The sequence below is a fragment of the Odocoileus virginianus genome, unplaced genomic scaffold (assembly GCF_023699985.2).
Source record: "Odocoileus virginianus isolate 20LAN1187 ecotype Illinois unplaced genomic scaffold, Ovbor_1.2 Unplaced_Contig_11, whole genome shotgun sequence".
NCBI classification, from domain to species: domain Eukaryota; kingdom Metazoa; phylum Chordata; class Mammalia; order Artiodactyla; family Cervidae; genus Odocoileus; species Odocoileus virginianus.
In genome coordinates, this window is record NW_027224328.1 from 1,462,614 (window position 1) to 1,476,387 (window position 13,774).

A 13,774-nucleotide genomic window follows, 5' to 3' on the forward strand; every position below is an offset into this window, starting at 1 on the left:
AAAAAGCCTCACTTCTTTCTATCTAAATCAGATCTCCAATTCTATGGTTAAGATTGCATCCACTTAATTTTTTCAAGGAGATCCCTTCCTTGATTATGTCTTCTTTAACCTCCCTCTTATGCCTTCCTTTCTATCTGCCATTAAACATGAAAGCAACAAGAAAATTGTCTATTAACCACATGGGTCTTTTGATTTCCACCCAGTTTTCCTCACCCCTTTTAAGTCAAATTTCCTAAAAATATTTATACTTGCCTTCCTCTTTCTGTTTCTCAGTCCACATTCTAAAATGTATTTTCTTCTTTTCCTGCTGTTGCACTGACATGTTCTTACTACACTTTTGACAAAATGCAGTCAGGACTGTTTACTTTCACGTTATCTCTCAGCAGTGTTGCTCATTGTTGACCTGGCATTCATTTTTAAAATCTTTTCTAACCTTAGCATCTATGATGCAAAGTTTTCTTGAAATTCTCTCTACGTCTCCAACTATTCCTCCTCAGTGTTTTCTGCAACATCTATTCTCTTGTCTGATCTCTTTCTCTCTCTATTTTTTTTTAAATTTTAAAACCAATGGTAAAATACATATAAAGTTCAGCATTTTTACCATTTTAGGCATACAGTTCCATGGCATTAAGTACATTCACATTGTGTACATCCATTACTACCATCCATTTCTAGAACTTTTCATCATGCAAAAGTTAACTGGATCCATTAAGTTTTTTTTTTTCAATTATTTTTATTAGTTGGAGGCTAATTACTTTACAATATTGTAGTGGTTTCTTAAATAATGATATTCCTCAGAGTTCTTGTGGGTCCTCTATTACACACAACTATTGGCTGAACTCATCCGCTCTATAACTTCAATTGCTATCAATTTATTTTATTTTTAAGTAATTTTATTGAAGTGTATTTAATTTGCAATGTTGTGTTAGTTTCAAGTGTACAGCAAAGTGAATCAGTTATCAGTTCAGTTCAGTTCAGTTGCTCAGTTGCATCCGACTCTTTGTGACCCCATGGACTGCGGCATGCCAGGCTACCCTTTTCATCACCAACTCTCAAAGCTTGCTCAAACTCATGTCCATCGAGTCAGTGATGCCATACCACCTTCTCATCTTCTGTCATCCCCTTCTCTTCCTGCCTTCAATGTTTCCCAGCATCAGGGTCTTTTTCAATGAGTCAGTACTTTGCATCATGTGGCTAAAGTATTTGGAGTTTCAGCTTTAGCATCATTCCTTCCAATGAATATTCAGGACTGATTTCCTTTAGGATTAACTGGTTTGATCTTGCAGTCCAAGGGACTCTCAAGAGTCTTCTCCAACACCACAGTTCAAAAGCAGCTGCACATATACATATATTCATTCTTTTTTTAAAGAGTCTTTTTACATATAGGTCATTACAGAGTATTAAGTAGAGTTCCTTGTGCTATACAGCAAGTTCTTATCAGTTATACATGTAAAACAACTAATTTTATATGTAGCTGTGTGTATATGCTGGGGCTTCCCCGGTAGCTCTGTGGTAAAGAATTTGCCTTCAGTACATACGGGTTTGATCCCTGGGTCAGGAAGATCCCCTGGAGAAAACCCACTCCAGTATTCTTGCCTTTGAAACCCCATGGATGGAGCAGCCTGGCAGGCTACTGTCCTTGGGGTCACAAAAGAGTCAGACATGACTGAACTACTAAACAAGTGTGTCTATGTCAGTCCCAATCTCCCCAATTCATTGACAACTCCCAAGCCCATACTTCTAGCCCAGACTTTATTATAGAGGATTGCCCATTGGACATCTCTGTGTACATCTCAAGACCCCTTAACTAATGAACTTAAACAGATTAGCTTAGTGGATTGGTAGCAATGTGCTCACTCTAGTTCAAGCCAGAGCTTTTGGAGTCAACCATGACTTCTTCCTTCTTTTCACTGTCAATATTCAAAATTTCATTTAAACCCTGTCAATTTTATCACATGATTATTTCTGGAGTCTGTCTCCATACAAACACTATTAATCACCCAATCATCTTGGATTATTGCTCTAGCTTTTCTGTTGCCACAGTCCATTCTTCATGTTGTCATCATGGATTAGATTCTCTGAACCTCACATCCACCACATTACTCACCACCTAATTTCCTTCGGTGGCTTTTCATTGTTTAAACCTTTTGCCATCTCCTCCAGCCACTCTTTACTCCTCCCCCACCTCCATGCTGGTAACAATGCAAGCACACTAACCTTGTTTCAGTTTCTCGGGTGTGGCATGCTGTCTCTTGCCTCTAATTTAATCATATGTTTGCCTCAGCTCAACAAACACTGTTCCTTTTCTCACTCTTCTGTTCAACTCTCTTATTTTTCAGGTCACCAGTGAAATGTCATTTGCAAGAAAATACTTCTGTGACTATTCTCCACTCCAGGCTAAATTATAAGGATTTAATATATATTTTCATAGTTCCCTGTGCTGATCTTAATCTTAACATTTAGAACTTTTTTTTTCTAAACCATTGTTTAATTATTCATATTTCTTCATGCACCGTAAACTCTGTAAATTGAATGATCCTCATCATTGTGCAAACAAGATGCTTGATTCGTAATGGTAGATAAGTACTTTTGATGTTGTCAACTATGTATTTGCGACATGTTCCCCAGCATCATTTTTACTAGTTAGGTAGAGCTTCCCCTAGTTTTGCTAAACGAAACCTGCATACAGAGAAATAAAGTCACTGCTGTTTTTTCCTTTTTAAATAAATATCAGTGTTAGATTTACAGGCTAGTAAATAAAAATTTCCAGGTTTCTTGCTTGTTTGTGCTTTTTTTTTTCTTTTAATTTCTAAAGATAATTTTATTTTTTATTTTTTTTTTATTTTTTTAATTTTTTTCCATTTATTTTTATTAGTTGGAGGCTAATTACTTTACATCATTACAGTAGTTTTTGTCATACATTGAAATGAATTAGCGAACCTACATTGTGGCTTGGAGCTGAGAGATTACTAATGTTTGCTGATTGACTTTAAATTCACCAACAGAACTATTTTAAGGTCTTAGATCCACTAACAGCAAAGTTTAAAGATCATAAAAGAATTTTAAAAATTTATTTCAAATTCATATGTGTAAACAGAAATAATTATAGCTTTGTAGGGAAAGAAATACAAAATGTTCAACTAAAAAAAAAATCAAATGCAAAAAGCACAAAACCATGCTTACTTAGTATAACAAATGCAAAAATATGTACCATTTTATTAATAGGAATACTTGAGAAATGTCAAAAAAATTGATAAATGTTATAATTGAAGGGAAGGGAAGGGGAGAAAGATTAAGAGATCTGAGGATCTCTGATTTCAAAGCCAGGTTATCAATGACTTTTGAAACACTGATTTGGATGTAAACGTTTAAACATTTAAATAACTAAATATTAAAATATGAGAGAATTAGTCTGTTTGCACGTTGAGTATTCCTTGGAAAGAAAGTGGAAGTTGCTCAGTTGTGTCCAACTCTGCTGTCCGACTCTTTCCGACCCCATGGATTATACAGTCCATGGAATTCTCCAGGTCAGAATACTGGAGTTAGTGTTTCCCTCATCCAGGGGATCTTCCCAACCCAGGGATTGAACCCAGGTCTCCCACATTGCAGGTGGATTCTTTACCAGCTGAGCCACAAGGGAAACCCAAGAATACTGGAGTGGGTAGCCTATCCCTTCTCTAGCAGATCTTCCCAACCCAGGAATCGAACCGGGGTCTCCTGCATTGCAATCTAAGTATTACCTTAGATCAAACCAAAAACATAACTCCAAGAAGATAAGAGAATCAATAATTAAAATCCTAATAGTAAGCTACCCATAAGTATTGAATTACTATTCTGGAAACATATGTCCATAGATACCACATATTAACAGAGTTCATATTCCCATTTCCAAGTGAGCCCCTCATTTTTTTCAACAAATTGAATGATAGGTTTGAAGTTTTATTAATCACTATTGCTGTTGAGTCACTTAAATCCTGTCTGACTCTTTGTGACCCCATGGACTATAGCACACCAAGCTGTACGTGTTCTCCAGGCAAGAATACTGGAGGGGATTGCCATTTTCTTCTCCTAAGTGATCCCTCTCAAGTCCAATGAAGTGTCACATGTTCACTCTCACGCAGTGATGAGATTACATTTCTCATTTTTCTCCATTTATATTCAGTAGTGTTGAACACTTCAGCTTTCCCATTAATCATGGTAAAAATCAGCATGTTACTTCCCTGCTTTGTTTATGCTTATTAGTATATAAATACATATATACATGTGTATATTTATATTTACATGCACATGCATTATACTTAAGGTATAACAAAAATTATAATCAAGGATAAAAAAGTTTTCACTCTTAGAAGTTGTCTTCTCATAATTTGAGAAATTAAATATCCAATTCTAACCATACTTATCTATTATCGCCCCCCAATGGACATGTGAGAGAATATTTGTGATTTTATTTAAAAAACACCAAAACTCTCAATTTGTTTTTACAAAGTAACAACTTTATTTTAATACTAATTCATACACTTAGAGCAGGCTTTTAAAAAATCTTTGTCACTAAGTAGTGAAAGAACATTAAGTCTCATAAAAGCCATGAGTCATACAAAGGGATTTTTTGACATTGTTACTCTATTGTTAGAGAAGGCTGATACAATGACCATATAATTTTTAAAATTATAACTTGAAACAGCATATTTTTCTATTTGATTTTGGACACTCCAATCACAGGTCTAATATGTGAGTATTGCAGCATCTATATCCTAGAATATATGCATTGTTCTCATTTTATGCTTCTGCAAATATATGTGAATGGATTTATGTGTCTGAAGTTAGACTGTTGCTGTACTGGTGCTCTCAGAGGCCCAGATTCAGCTCTCTGACCAAACCAAAATGACCTTAAACTTCACCTAAAATATTAAAAAAAAAAAGCAATAAGTCATATAGAAGCAAGTGATTTTTTCACTAGGCAGATAACTGTCATCCTACCACCATGCACTTATCCTCGTTTTGTCATGTGAGCTTATAACTGAGATCTGTGCACCTCTGTCTGCATCCCTGTTACATACCAGCCCTGACTCTCTCCTGAATGCCAGAACTGTACATCCCACTTCCTGTGAAGCATTTCCCCCTTGAATTCCTGCCAACTCCTAAAATTTCAGTAATTCTAAAATATTCTTTTCCTGCTATAACAGTTAGTAATCCCACTGTTCCTCTGATTGACTTCTTAAAGGGAAACATGGAATTTATTTTTTTAACATCTATTCTTCATCCCATTGTCCGATATTTTCTGGAAGTTTATCTCCGAAAGAGTCACTTCACTCTTCTCTATTTTTCCTACCACCGTTTCTGGCACTGCTCTTATCATTTCTTCTTTCAATCAATTGAAAAGACTTTCAAATAATTTCTTGGCCCATCAAGTATCTAGCATCTTTAGAGAAATAGCCTAAAGGAACTAGAAGTTTAGAGCATCAGTTTTAAACTTCACTACTTCAGTTAGTATAGCAAATAATTCCCCCTGAATCTGGCCCTGGGTCTCCTTCCCTCTTTCTCCCTCCCCGATCCTCATTTTCAGCTCCAAATCTTATTCTTTCCCCTCTCATTCTGGTGCTTCCAGACAATTATAGCTTCTCAATTTTGTAGCATTTGCTATCCTCATATATGCTTTTCATTCTGCTGCCAATGTTTTTCCTGAAAATGTTCTTCCTTGAATATCTCCACTTTCTTGTCAATTAAAAAATATCTTCTCTGGGCACCTCTTTCTCAAATTTTGGACACTTTCTTTTTCTTGTGCTACCAGTGAACCTTTCCTACTTCATATCCATTTGATTTTGTACTTCTTACACTTTGGTAATTCAATGTTTGAAGGTTCATCTATTCAGTGTCTGCTTTTCTAAACAAATTATAGGCAATGCTAACTGTCCCATTTATTCTATTCTAGTTTTCAATTAAAATAATCTTATTTACTCCTGATACAGGAGAACAATGAAGTAATAATACAGCATAAGCTGTTAAAATTAAGACCTTAAGAACAAAGTCCTGAGTTTTCTAAGGAACCATGCAATGGTTGGTTTTAATTAGGAAAGAGATTTTCTCTTTTTGTCTTTTATATGAATCTGTATGGTTCTTTCCCCTATTCGTGTTGAGATTGAAATAATCAAATACACATTTATAAAGAATGGGAACAAGGAGAGAATAGAGAGGAAAACAAAATGAGAATGAGGGTGAGAAGAGAGTTTAGAAAGATGGAAATTGACATGGTCGATAACAGAAGATTCAACAATGAAACTCTGCTAAGTTATTTTCCTAAATTCTTGCAAGTCCAGTTCTCTTATTTCAACTATTTAAATTTCTATTAATGAGTATGCATGAAGCACCCATAGGATGCAGAACACAGATTTCACAATTATTTCAAGAAAACAATGTTTTACAAAGAGATATTAACCTTGAGTAAACATGAAGATAATATCTTCTGAAGAGTTGAACATTCTGACATAGAACCTAATTCATTTTCTCAAATAGAGAGCAGTTTGAGCAGCAAGTTTCAAATCACTTCCTCACCCACCTGCCCCACAAATTTGTACTATTCATGATGTCCATCGTACAATAGGTCCTTGGCATTCACAAATAGCATTCTGCAAGTTCACATTGTTTACTCATCACCTTGATTCTGTCACGTGACAGTCTGAATGTGAAATCTTTTTATTACTTTTTTATTTTTTCCTCTATGTGTTCGGTGTGTGAAAGAGATTCACTCAACTAGTAAGTCAACCTGTTATGCATTATTCTTGTGTTGAACTACACTACATTACTTATGAGTGAATCTCATAAAGCTATGCAAATATTTCAAAATTAAAAGAAAATCAACTAGGACTGATAATGAAAGTAACAGTAAAATTATCAGAATGCTTACTTAACAAAACAAGCAATTTTGAATGACCTTAGTCAATTCATATTATTAAATCTCTTGAAATGTCATCTAAAATTTTCATACATATTTTAACGTATTACCTATCAGATTTGATTCTAGAAGCAATTTGGGAACTTTTAAATATGCTGTGGCATATACATCTTGAATGCCAAGACTCCAACAGATTTATAAAAATGGATTTAGAGGTTTTGAGTGAAATATCAATGAACATTTCTAAGCATGAATTTCATGTACATTTATATTAATATATTTATTTCTGAAGGAATACAAACATTTATGTTAATATATTTATTTCTGAAGGAATACAAATTAACTTTATGTAAATTATGTTAAATCTAGGGTGTCTTATTAACTTTTTGATGTGCATGTGTTTGGTTTGCTGCAAATCCATTTTTTAACTAAATGGGTACTGGCACTGCTGATCCCAATTTTGTGTAAATAGGCACATTCACCAATCCCAATTATTTTAAACCTGAAACAAAACACAAAAGGGAAAGAAAAGGGCCAGAGAATGAGTGGATACTGCAGAAAAATTATTGTCTGCTCTCAGATTTTATTCTAATCCAACATCATATTATTTGAATATAAAGCAAACTGAATTCATATGTTTTGCCTATCCTAAAGCATAGCTTTATAAACTGTATAGTCCATGGAATTCTCCTGGCCAAAATACTGGAGTGGGTAGCCATTCCCTCTTCCGGGGGATCTTTCCAACCCAGGAATCAAACTCAGGTCTCCCACACTGTAGGCAGATTCTTTACCATCTGAGCCACAAGGGAAGCCCAAGAATACTGGAGTGGATAGCCTATCCCTTCTCCAGGGGATCTTCCCAACCCAGGAATTGAACTGGGGTCTCCTGCATTGCAGGCGGATTCTTTACCAGCTGAGCTACCAGGGAAGCCCTTATAAACTCAAATGATCAATAATCTATATGATGAAGAAGGGAAGGATCTATTGCCAAATATATTTTAAATGTATGATATTCTAATTATTCAACATCTTTGAAAACTAGTTTTTCTTTCACCTGTATTATTATGGAATAATACATATTACACCTCTCACAGTTTCTGTACCTATTGGATGGTACAATGATTATATGAAGCATTGTGTTTGGAATATTACAGGCATTAAATAATTTGTATAATAACTTGTGTTACCATTTTTTTCCCTGGCTCATTTTTTTTCCACCAAAGGGAAACTTCTAGGAGAATGGCGTGTATGGATTATAACTCAGATCTCTCCATGATGGGGAAGGTTCTAAGCCTCAGTTTCAGATGTGTCAATTATATACTCAGGACTTACCAACCCTGGTTGTATAGCGTTCCATCGATCCACTTCCAAGTCTGCCCTGGTTTTCGCCTCAGCCCAATCCAATATTGAGAACGGTCAGAATATCGCTTCAGGAAATTCTTTAATAAAGAATATTTATAGAATAAATTACAAATGCCTCATTCCTTGAATTTTTTTGGTCTAAGTTATTATACATTAAAAAAAAACCACAGACTTTCAGATTTGGAAATGATCTCAGAGTGACTTTGCCCTTCTCTGGTTCATGACTCAATTCACAGGTTATGTTACTTTTGTAACAGTTTTGTAGCAAATTGCATTGGGTAGCTTTCTCTCTTTTTTATTTTCTAGAAGAGTGTTTATAAAACAGTAATTAATTTTTCTGTGAAGGTTTTATCTAATTTGATCAAATCTTTCTAGGTTTGGTGGCTTTTAGGATGGGAGAATTTTGTTCAATAGTAAAACGTATTGAATAGTTATTGGTTCACTCAGGTTTTATATACCTTCATAATTTATTCTGATACATTTTATTTTCTGTTATTTATTACCACTAACCTAGCTTTATGGGTTGGTTTGATTTTGGTTAATAGTTGCCTTGCATATCTTTTTTTTTTTTTACCTTTTCTCTAACTTTTCTCTGTGTGTGTGTGTGTGTGTGTGTGTGTGTGTGTGTGCATTAGTTATGTCTCTGTAAGTAGGACATAACTGAACTTCATTGTTTTTTTAAAGCCAATCTGAAAATTTTTGTCTTTTAAGAGATAAATTAAAAATATTTACATTTTATCATGATTTTTGTTATATTTGGATTTACCAATGTTGTGTTTTATTTATTTTTCCGTATTTATTTTTACTGAATTCTGTTGGATTGATGGTTTTTATGTCTTTATTTTAACACCTTTTAAAAACATTTTTTATTCTCTCATGATTACCACTTGATTCTTAAGAAATATACCTATCTATATATATATTCTAATTTTTAGATTGTCTATGTCTAAACAATTCTTTACAGAACTGTTTGGACAATTATCCTTTTCTTCAAGGTCTTCTAACTGGGTGCCATAATTTTTTTTACATCTCTATAGTTTGTAATTGTATTTCTTAGTATTTCTTTTCTCCTTTTCCGTGATCAATCTTGTCTATTCAGAGAACCAGTTTTCCTTCTGTATATCCTCACTTATTATTTTGTTCTACTCTTTTTCTCTTATGCTTATTCCATTAATTTAGCAAATAAATAATTAAGCTTTTGTTCTGTTTCCACATCCATCTGATATTTCTCACTTTCCCTTTGCTTTAATTTCACAATTTATTATTCTATGGAATAGAATTTATAACTTTGCATTTTTCCACCATTCTAATGTATTCATTGAAATATTTTTACCAAAATTTTCTACAAAATTAATGTTAATGTGGGTCGTTTCCTCTTCTGTCCATTCCTAGTAGAGCAAATTGTCAGCAAAGGTTAAATATGTCCCTATGCTCCTTAAGGTCTTAATCATTCTGTCTCTTATCATCTCTGGCATTCTATATCTCTACTGTTTCTGTTTCAAGGTATTTCGTATTGTACACTTTCGAATTTTTCTACTTTAGGCTTTTTTGTACTCCAGAGCTCCTAGATCATCTTGGCTATAACAACTCATGTACTAATTCTCTCCAGCATCTCTGACAAGCTGTTATGATTCTGCTTATCATTTCTTTGATATAGTCCCACAAAAAGCAATTTTTATTTGATATAAAACAGATAGATTAGTATCAGTTCATACTGAGAGCTTTATTATAACTTTTCAATTCTGAATTGTGGAAATGGTTTCAGAGTTCTTCTGAGTTTCATTGCTATAATTCCTTTTGGAAACGCTGTTGTTCTTTTTGTTATTTAGTCACTAAGTCGTTTCCAACTCTTTGTGACCCCCATAGACTGTAGCCCTCCAGGCTCCTCTGTCCACGGGATTTCCCAGGCCAGAATACTGGAGTGGATTGCCATTCCCTTCTCCAGGGGATCTTCCCAACCCAGGCATTGAACCTGTGTCTCCCACATTGGCAGGCACATTCTTTACCACTGAGCCACTGGGAAGCCCTTGAGAATATACAGCCTAGGAACTTATGTGGTTGAACTTTGAAAAACAGTTGTGGTCTTTCTCATGGCAGTAGTATTTAAATTGCTTTATATGGGGCCAAGGGAAAAATGCCTCGGTGTAACTTGTTTCTAAATAGGAAGGGAAAGTTATCTCCTGAGTGTTGTCTGATAACTTACCGTGAGGGTTCTTCTGAGGTGACCTGTGACATGAATGAGAGCTGACTTGATATGAGCTCCTTCTATGGTTTGAGTAAATATGGAAGGCAGGAGCCCCCTCTCTGCTTATCAGAGGGTCTTTTCTGGACCATTCTTATTATCCACACCATCTATAACCTCTGAAAATATAATTATGAACAAAAGCATTGGCTTACCAGTTCCTCCATGGTGTTGAATACAGCAAGACTTGCAGCGTGAGAGGCACAAAAGTTCTGGCTTGCTGCCCAGGTGGTTGTGTTTTCAGAAAAATAGAAGCACTTGCCTAGGAAACCAATCCAGCCTTCCAGACATGATATGTGTTCAGAGGAAGATTTGTGTTTTTCAACTAAAAATGATTGAATAATATCTTAAGTACTGAGGGGGTGGAAATCTTTTAATTTCAAACAGTTGTTCATTTGAATAAAATTCACCAGGTTAGCCCTTCTGTCTATGGATGTTAGACTTCATCGTTCCTAAATTTCTGTACTCCTTTTTTGCTAGGTTGAAAGAAAATTTTGATGAATGCCACTTAAGTAGATGCTGTTTTTACTCAAACTGGGGCTTGATGTTCTTCTCAAGTGATGTTTCTTTCTAGGAAGTCACTCTCATTTTCATGACCTTAACTATTATATATGTTCTGATATTAGTAAACTGATATGTCCAACCAAGGCCTCTCATCAGGCATCTCCTCCATATAACAACCTATTAGACACTCATTCTCTCAACAACAAATATTCAGGAATACACACCATTTAGTATTGCTATTATATTAGATTCATATTTTTAAAAGCATATTAAACATATATTAAAAAGCATATTAAAAAGCAGAGACATCAACTTTGCCAACAAAGGTCCATATAGTCAAAGCTATGGCTTTTCATTAGTCATGTACAAATGTTAAGAGTTGGGCCATTGAAAATGCTGAGCACCAAAGAATTGATGTTTTGAATTGTGGTGCTGGAGAAGACTCTTGAGAGTCCCTTGGATTGCAGGAAGGTCAAACCAGTCAATCTTAAAGGACATCAACCCTGATTATGCATCGGAAGGGCTGTTGCTGAAGCTCCAATACTTTGACCACCTGATGTGAAGAGCTGGCTCATTGGAAAAGACTGATGCTGGGAAAGACTGAAGGCAAAAGGAGAGGGGGTGGCAGAGGATGAGATGGTTAGATAGCATCACCAACTCAATGGACATGAATTTGAGCAAACTTGGAGATAGTGAAGGACAGAGGAGCCTGGCATGCTACAGTCCATGGGGTTGCAAAGAGTAGGACGTGGGGACTGAAAAATGGCAACAACCAAGTTATTCTCATGTTATATAGGAGGAAACATAGGCTTATTTCATGTAAGATGTCTGAAATTACCCTTAATTCTGAGCTAAATTATGAAAGGCACAAGTACTATGAAACATTTTAGAGGAGAGTTAATATGAACATATTTGGGAAATGGACCACCCACCTGCTAAAATTGTGGCCAGTGTAATTATTAGGATCACCAGAAAGATGACGACTATGATCATTTTAGGGATACAAAATTTCTTTTTATTTTCTTTTGAGGGTTCTTGTGATTCCATATTAAGGTTGGAACAGATAGCTTCTCCTATAGAAAAATTAATCAGTTCTTTATTACTTATGTGATCTTATACTGTTGTAGAATTTGAGATTAATATATACAAAGCAACCACATTTCTATATACTAGCATTTATCAATAGGAAATTAAAATATAGCTTACCATTTACAATGACATAAAAATATTGAATGCTTATGGATTTATGTCTGACAGAAGACATATAAAACTTGTACAATAAAGATACCAAACATTGCTGAAAGAAACTGAAGACATAAATAAATGGAAAGATAATGTCTTCATGCCTCGGAACACACAGTAATGTTATGATGTCAATCTGCTCATACTAATCTATACATTATCACAATCATACACTAAGTTCTCAGCAGTATTTTTTTTTTTTTTTTTGAGTAGAAATAGGCAAGCTGTTTTTAAAATTCCTATTGAAATGTAAAAAGAACTAGAATAGCCAGGTTTGAAAGAGAACCAAATTTGAGCACAAGTATTACCTGGCTTAAAGACTTATTATAAAAACTACAGTCGTCAATACAGCATAGTCTAGAAATAGACCCACACATGTGCAGACACCAGATTTTTGGCAAAGATGCAAAAGAGGATATTCATTTTGATAAACAGTACTGGAAATATTGGTTATCTTTATACAACAAAGTACTTTTTGATACATACCACATCCCATGTGTAAAAACTAATTCAAAAAGGATCATAGAAATAAATGTAAAAGCTGAAGCTATAAAGTTTCAGAGAAAACAGGAAACATTTTCTTGTTATTTTGGATTAGAGAAAGATTCAATCCAACCAAAAAGCATGATGTTAAAAAATAATAAATTGGACTTGTATTAAAATTCTGCTCCTCAAAAGATAGTTTTAACTAAATGAAAAGTCAAATCAGAGACTGGAAGAAATATTTTCAAATTCAAAGTCTGATAAAGGTCTCTGGTCCAGAATATATAAAGACCTTGATACTTAAGAAAACACACAACATAACAAAAATACAAACAAGGTGTAACAGACATTTCATGAAATAAGAAATATGTAGATGAAATATATAAATGGCAAATTACCACATAAAAAGATGTTCAGTGTTATTAGTCATAAAGAAAGTGCAAATGAAAGCTAAATTTAGAAACTGCTACATACCTATTAGAATAATTAAAGTTAAAATGTCTGACCATAACAAGTATTAGTGAAAATATAGAAGAACTAGAACTCTCTCATTCATTGTTGGTGAAAACAGCAATACCATATTGGAAGGCACTGTAAAAATCTCTTAAAAAAAAAAACTCTTAAAAAGCTAAATATACACCTACAATATGATCCATTATTTCTACACATGAGTACTTCCCCAAGAGAAATGGAAGAGTATGTCCATACAGAGATTGGTACCTAAATTTTTATAGATGCTTTATTTGTAATAACCTCAAACTGTGGGTGAGTAAATAAATAGTGTTTTATCTATATGAGGGAACACTAGTAGGCAACAAAAAAGAAATGAACTACTGATACAAACAATGACATGGATGAATTTTATAATAGTTATACTGAACAAAAGAAGCCAAACTGAAATGAGTATATACTGTGTGATTCCATCTATATAAAATTCCATAAAATGCAATCTATCTATAGTGTCAGAAAGTTGATGTGTGATTCTCTCAAGGAAGGCATGCTGAAATTAGCAAAAGAAAAAATATAATAAAGGGAATGAGAAAATTTTT

At 34.3% G+C, this 13,774-nt stretch overlaps 1 protein-coding gene across 6 annotated transcripts in view; it reads left to right on the forward strand.

Annotated features, from left to right (window-relative positions):
- The window catches only part of LOC110143546 (killer cell lectin-like receptor subfamily F member 1), a 28,118-nt gene extending 19,759 nt beyond the window's left edge, over nt 1-8,359 (forward strand). For 5 of the 6 annotated variants that reach the window (XM_070463991.1, XM_070463990.1, XM_070463992.1 and 2 more), the window contains one exon: nt 2,340-2,774. Coding sequence is in view for 1 of the 6 variants with exons in the window: in XM_070463990.1 (XP_070320091.1) it covers nt 2,340-2,463 (124 nt within the window). In the remaining 5 variants the exon portion in view is untranslated. Of the gene's footprint in view, nt 1-2,339; nt 2,775-8,115 lie in introns of those variants that run through there. The other variant, XM_070463989.1, reaches the window with a different exon arrangement.
- Nucleotides 8,360-13,774: the final 5,415 nt, after the last annotated feature.